The 5,994-nt window shown below is 33.0% G+C and overlaps 1 protein-coding gene across 1 annotated transcript; it reads right to left on the bottom strand.

Annotated features, from left to right (window-relative positions):
• Positions 1-269: 269 nt before the first annotated feature.
• On the bottom strand, positions 270-2,274 carry LOC131429784 (gamma-aminobutyric acid receptor-associated protein-like). Its single transcript, XM_058594130.1, has 3 exons — positions 2,063-2,274; positions 1,031-1,228; positions 270-974 (listed from the first exon to the last, which is right to left on the bottom strand). Exons 1-3 carry the CDS (start codon positions 2,150-2,152, stop codon positions 906-908), a joined length of 357 nt encoding a protein of 118 aa, XP_058450113.1. The 5' UTR covers positions 2,153-2,274; the 3' UTR covers positions 270-905.
• Positions 2,275-5,994: the final 3,720 nt, after the last annotated feature.

Raw genomic sequence — 5,994 nt, 5'->3', positions numbered from 1 at the left:
TTGAACGCACTTGACACTGATATATTAGTACCTGAAGGTTCTAGCTTCCTCGGCGAACGACCGCAACTTGGTTAAATCCGTGTATAAATAAACGACATAAAAAAACTTCTAGCTTCCTAAAATTAGCTTTAGAATCCTTGATAATGTTTCACAATTATTTGTCTTTTTTCAAATTTGAAGCTGTTGATGAGAGAGCTTCAAAATTGCTAAATTTATAGTCTCGTACACCACCCTGTATTTTTTTTATTTCTCTATGTAAAATGGACGAATTATGTTAATTGTACGCCAGTGGATATAGGGTTTTATTATTTAGACTTTCGTCAGTATTTTGAATATATAAACATTGTATTGAAATTGAATGAAACATCTTACTGCAATAAAAAAGCAACTCTTGGATTCTGAATGTGGAACTCCATCGTTGAATTTGTCATGAGACGAAACGTGTTCTCAGTGTGCAATTCACATGCTACGGTCCTACTGAATTTTTTCAAGAGTAAACTGACGATCCTCTTAACTACAACTTCAGACTAACCATTGTACAAATCATATGAATTGTAAAAAAAAGCTTGGCAAACATATATTCCAATTCAATAAAATTTTTAATTTACCTACATGAATAATTACGAAATTTTAGCTGAAGCTGATTGGCAAAATTATATATTACAAGAACAATCAATAAATTCACTGCATTTCTACTAGAAAAAATATTTGTTGGTATCCAGACATACAGATCAGTTATGTTTCAAATTATACGGAAACATACAATAATAAATTCTTTACTACTGACGAATAAATGAAGGTTCATAGCGTTCACTAGAAAGAGTAAAATTGGAACTTAAACAGCAGTGAAGTGAAAATTTATGATTAGATTAAATATTTATCCAGCAAATACATATCACATTTGTCTAATTGTCACCATAAACGTTTTCGTCCGAATAGGCAATGTAAAGAAAATAATCTTCCTCGTGGTGTTCCTGTCAATAAATGCTGGATGAATCATTGTGAGAGAACAGATAATTTGACATTTTACCTGATAAAGAGATCCCATAGTTGCAGACGTTGGTGGAATTACATTATTTACAAAGAAAAACAAGGCATCCTCTGATCTAAGATGAATACGTTTACGAATGAGAAAATAGAACTGCCCAACAGTAAGATCAGATGGGACCAGATATTTTTTCTTGTCCAAATCCCCGATGCGTGCCTTTGGAGCCTTTTCCACGATAACCTGGTAATGACATGTTCAATAATAGAAAGGTGTTATTGATAATGGTATGATTTGGTAAATAGCAATTTTCTTAGTTTTTAATAACATTTGCTTTAAAAAAAAAATTCTACGCTGAATAAAACAGATATAGTAACGGTACTCTCATTCATCTCAGTTCCACTATACATCTCATCTATTAAAACTATGAGGTAAAGTGAGTTCTGCTGCCTCTTTTGGTGCAATTGACTCAAAGGGTAAGATGACAATAGGTGCATTTGATTCAACAACTTCAAATGAACACTTCTGCATATAGATTAAAATAAACTTTTTTCCGATCGCACTTGGGATCTTTTCTAATTTTCGTTATCAAATGTTTTACGTATGAACATGAACATTCAAACTGATGTCATTAATTTGAGTATAATTGTTTCCAGTATTCATTTCAAATAGCAAACAAGTATCATGATAAAATCAACATTTCCGAATTAGTCGAAAATTGTCAGGAATTTTAAATCGACAAGATAAAATTGACAACTATGAGTTGCCAAATAAAAAAAAATGTAGTTTTGACTTGGTTATTATAAAAAATATTTTTCTAAGTTTGAGCATATAAAAAATAAATCCAAAACTACTAATAACTTATGGTATATGTACATTCTCATTGTCTTTCGAAAACAAAGAGAAACTGAAACTAGTTTGATGACGTAATAACCTTGAAAATGTACAAGCAGCAAATTTTCTATATTGAACGTTATAATGGGTGCTGAGTAAAACGTAAATTTGAACACGATTGAAAAGAAAATCCGACATTTTGATTTGGCTAATTATGATTCATTTCCATTAACTTTTACTTACAGGTACACGATCAGGATATTTGCGTCTTATTTTATCTCCCTCGGCCTTTCGTTTTTCAAATGGATGTTCTTCTTTATACTGGAATTTCATAGTTGCAGATATAACTATATATTGTAGCACAAATTGTTTACCAAATAGGTTACTGATACTGAATGTATTAACCAACTAAAATATCAGCACAAGCATAAATTGCGTCTCTCGATATATTTGTCAATTTTTTTTGTTAGATGTATTAGTTTAGACCAGCGCTGCCAACTATACCGATTTACCGTACTCGATACAGGAATACGGATATGTTAGAGTGCCTATAACCAGAGTGGCGACATCTCATTCGAAAGTTTAGCAACAATTCAAAACATTCCATTAGCTTTACATTGAGCAATTTGACGTCTCATTTACTCACACCGATGCAGAGTGCGCAGATCTATTCATATACGAAATTAGAATGTGTGCGAGCCGAAGCCAAAGTTTGTTGTGGGTTCAATTTTACACTGAGGTAAAACATTTTTGACTCATATTCATACACTGCAAAAAATGCATATAGAATTTCGTAAGCTATGGACTAATGAACCAAGTAGAAGACAGTACCATAACGTGATATAGAGTTTCATGAACGATTTTATGTCTTTCTCAACTGTTCTCTTGGCATTGCAGTGTTTTTTATTGCATATATGTCTTCAATAATTGGCACGATGCGGCTCGACAAAATTCACTGGGTTATTTCGACACACTCACATTTGCATTAAGCTTTCAACTGCTGAGAATAGCCACACCAACACATTCGCACATGGATTGGACTATTGAATTGACAGGTCGTTTGCTCTTTTGGAACTGGGAGCTGTCATTCCAAACGAACAGCTGTCGCCACTCTGATTATAGTCACTCTATCTATTAGTATTTGATTGCAATGAAAATTTCTATGAAAATATCTGGCATCTCTGGCTGGCTGCCAGCATACTGGTGTCAGTGTACTGCCCTCTTAGGAAAAAACGTACAACGGTGGTCCTTCGTTGGTCTAATACTTTGGATCATTGGACCACAGTTGAACGTTTTTTACTAAGAGGGCAGTACACTGACACCAGCATGCTGGCAGCCAGCAGCAGAGATGCCAGATTTTTTCATAGAAAATCTGTATTCCCTTATATTCAAAATCTGTATTTATCTGTATTCACGACAAAAACGAATTTTTCGCAATAATACCACCATTTCACGATTGAAGATGAATATTAGTAAATATCTGCAATCTTGTAGAATATTTTCTCCTCCAATTATTACTATCAGCAATCCCTCCCTCCAAGTCTTTGAACAGTATAATGAGCTTTGCTAAACTTTTTGAATATGCGTAAAGCTCTTTGAGTTATTGAGTCTAGAGTGACTATAATCAGAGTGGCGACAGCTGTTCGTTTGGAATGACAGCTCCCAGTTCTAAACGAGCAAACGACCTGTCAATTCAATGTAAAGCTAATGGAATGTTTTGAATTGTTGCCAAAATTACGGATGAGATGTCGTCACTCTGGTTATAGGCACTCTAACTGAGTCGACATGACATTTCAGTACCTAATCTGCGAATTCAAGTCAGGTCATAGTTTCTCCATTTGATAATGAGATTTCATTCAATCATTGCATCCATTTGCAGTTCAAATCTATGTTCCATATCTTCATATACCAGATGTGTAAGTTCAAAACGTCGTTTTGTTGTCAACATATAGTGGATAAAATCTATTCCTTTTTTTTTCTTGGACCCCACTTTTTTTGTTTACGTGATTTCGAGAAAAAACTTGCTTTTATTTTGTGCTAACCATGTTGAATTTCGAGCCAAATAAAAGCATTTGTGTGGCAAGACATGATTTTTTTGTTCAATTAAATGAAAAAGGTCCCCAGTTCTTGTTGAGACTTATGGGGATCTTGTTGCAACTGTCAAAGCTTGTGAGCTCTGGTTTCAACGTTTCAAAACAGGTTATTTTTATGTTATTGACAAAGAACTCTAAAATCGACCACAAATGTATGTAGATGACGAGCTACAATTATTATTAGAATAAAATGATACAAATATAAAATAAATTATGGCCGAACATTTAAATTTCATCGCAAGCAATTTCTGATAGTCCAAGAGCCTTGGTAAAAATTTAGGATGGTTTGAAAAATGGGTTCCACAAAAACAGAATGAACATGCGAAAAACCCAGTGCGAAATGCTAGCAAAACAATTAATACCGTCCGCTACAAGTAAACTGTCAATACTTCAAATAAAAAACAATTCGCCATCGTTTTCGATAAACTTATTTTTTTCTTGGAGAAAAAGACGTTTTCAATTACCGCAACTTAGTAATTAAATCAAATTTTGTTCTTTGGTTACGAAACTTCTATTTCATCTCTATTACTAAATCCTAAAAGATGGCTTAGACCAAATAAAAAAAAATTCGTACTTTTTATGAAATCTGTATAAATCTGTATTAAACATACGAAATCTGTACAAAATCTGTATTCTGTATAAAATCTGTATTAGCATGGAAAAATCTGTATAATACAAATAAATCTGTATAAATGGCATCTCTGGCCAGCAGAAGTGTAAATGGGGCATTAGGTTTTGCACGAACATGACATAACCTCACAAAAATGAACAAAATGAATTAATTTTGACAGCTATCAGTGGTTTGTTTACAGTTCATCGGAAGTTCATCGTTTGATTTCGAATTTTTCACGCTGCCTTACATGAAACGAAGGATCATCAAATTTAGCGATATGGATTTAGCAAGCAAAATCACAAACTATCCGTATACGCACACGGATTGTCCCCCGCTGACAGAGCGAGCGGAAACCTGCACTCAGTCTGAGGGCTTCAATCCACTTGTTTCTCATTTTTTCATTTAACCTATTCATAAACAAATTTCTGCTTGGTAGTGGAAACGCAAACAGAGCAATTTTTTAGTCCCTTTTACCGAGGAACACGATTTCAACAAACACTTTTTGCGAGGGGGATGACAGTATTGAATTTATTCTGATTTCGAAGTAGAAGTTAGTCTGGCAACGAGAAATTCACTTCAAAGGACTACTATAACGTCGAAATTCTTCGAAATTCTTTTTATTCTTTATTATTGCAAACAAGAGACGACATATCCACATGCATCTACTTGTTAGCAGCACACATCTTAGCTAAAAGAAATGATTGACAGTTCAGTAACAGAGTATAATTTGTCTAATTCAATATTTTTATGGACAAACATACCTTTCTGCCAATTAAATGTGAAATTAACAACAAGAATTTATGATAAAAACAAGTTATTCTGACTAATACGGTTGATGATGGTAATTCAAAGCGCGAATAATTTTCCCTGATGGTTACCAGCTTTAACCGACTAGGTTATAACAGACACTTGAAACTTTTGCACTAGAACTGATATTGTTTTACATTTCATAACGTTTACTGTCTTGTGATTTCTGTAACACATGTCTGAGACCATCTAAATAATTATATATCTGTTTTTGATTTCGGGAGGGGCCAGGGCCCCTCGCCCCCGCCCCCACCCCCCTCTGGGTACGTGACTGATATATATATATATATATGTATATATATATATATATATATATATATATATATATATATATATATATATATATATATATATATATATATATATATATATATATATATATATATATATATATATATATATATATATAAAAGAGAAACTATTTATCGGACAGAACATATCACGCAATAGACTTTTTTTTTCATTATAACGCAGTTAATTTTAATTCATATGGTATATATTATATTAGATACTATTTCGTGAACTGTTGGAAAATATGTTTCAACTTGGCTTGATGTATTTGAAAGACGTGGGAAAATCAATTCTTCTTTCCGCTTTCATAATTTCTTCTTTTGCTTCGATTTTATTCAATCTAGACTCAAATGATTGCATTGTAAAATTTA

Source organism: Malaya genurostris, chromosome 2 (genome assembly GCF_030247185.1).
Source record: "Malaya genurostris strain Urasoe2022 chromosome 2, Malgen_1.1, whole genome shotgun sequence".
In the NCBI taxonomy this organism is placed as follows: domain Eukaryota; kingdom Metazoa; phylum Arthropoda; class Insecta; order Diptera; family Culicidae; genus Malaya; species Malaya genurostris.
The sequence above is the reverse complement of the archived record's forward strand: the minus strand, read 5'-3'. Positions and strand labels throughout refer to the sequence as shown.

What these genes read in the sequence shown, in the direction of transcription:
- LOC131429784 (XM_058594130.1), bottom strand. Translation starts at nt 2,152, where the DNA reads ATGAAATTCCAGTATAAAGAAGAACATCCATTTGAAAAACGAAAGGCC. An exon ending in AATATCCTGATCGTGTACCT is followed by an intron (nt 1,229 to 2,062) that starts GTAAGTAAAAGT and finishes TGTCATTACCAG; the next exon opens with GTTATCGTGGAAAAGGCTCC. An exon ending in CTATGGGATCTCTTTATCAG is followed by an intron (nt 975 to 1,030) that starts GTAAAATGTCAA and finishes ATTTATTGACAG; the next exon opens with GAACACCACGAGGAAGATTA.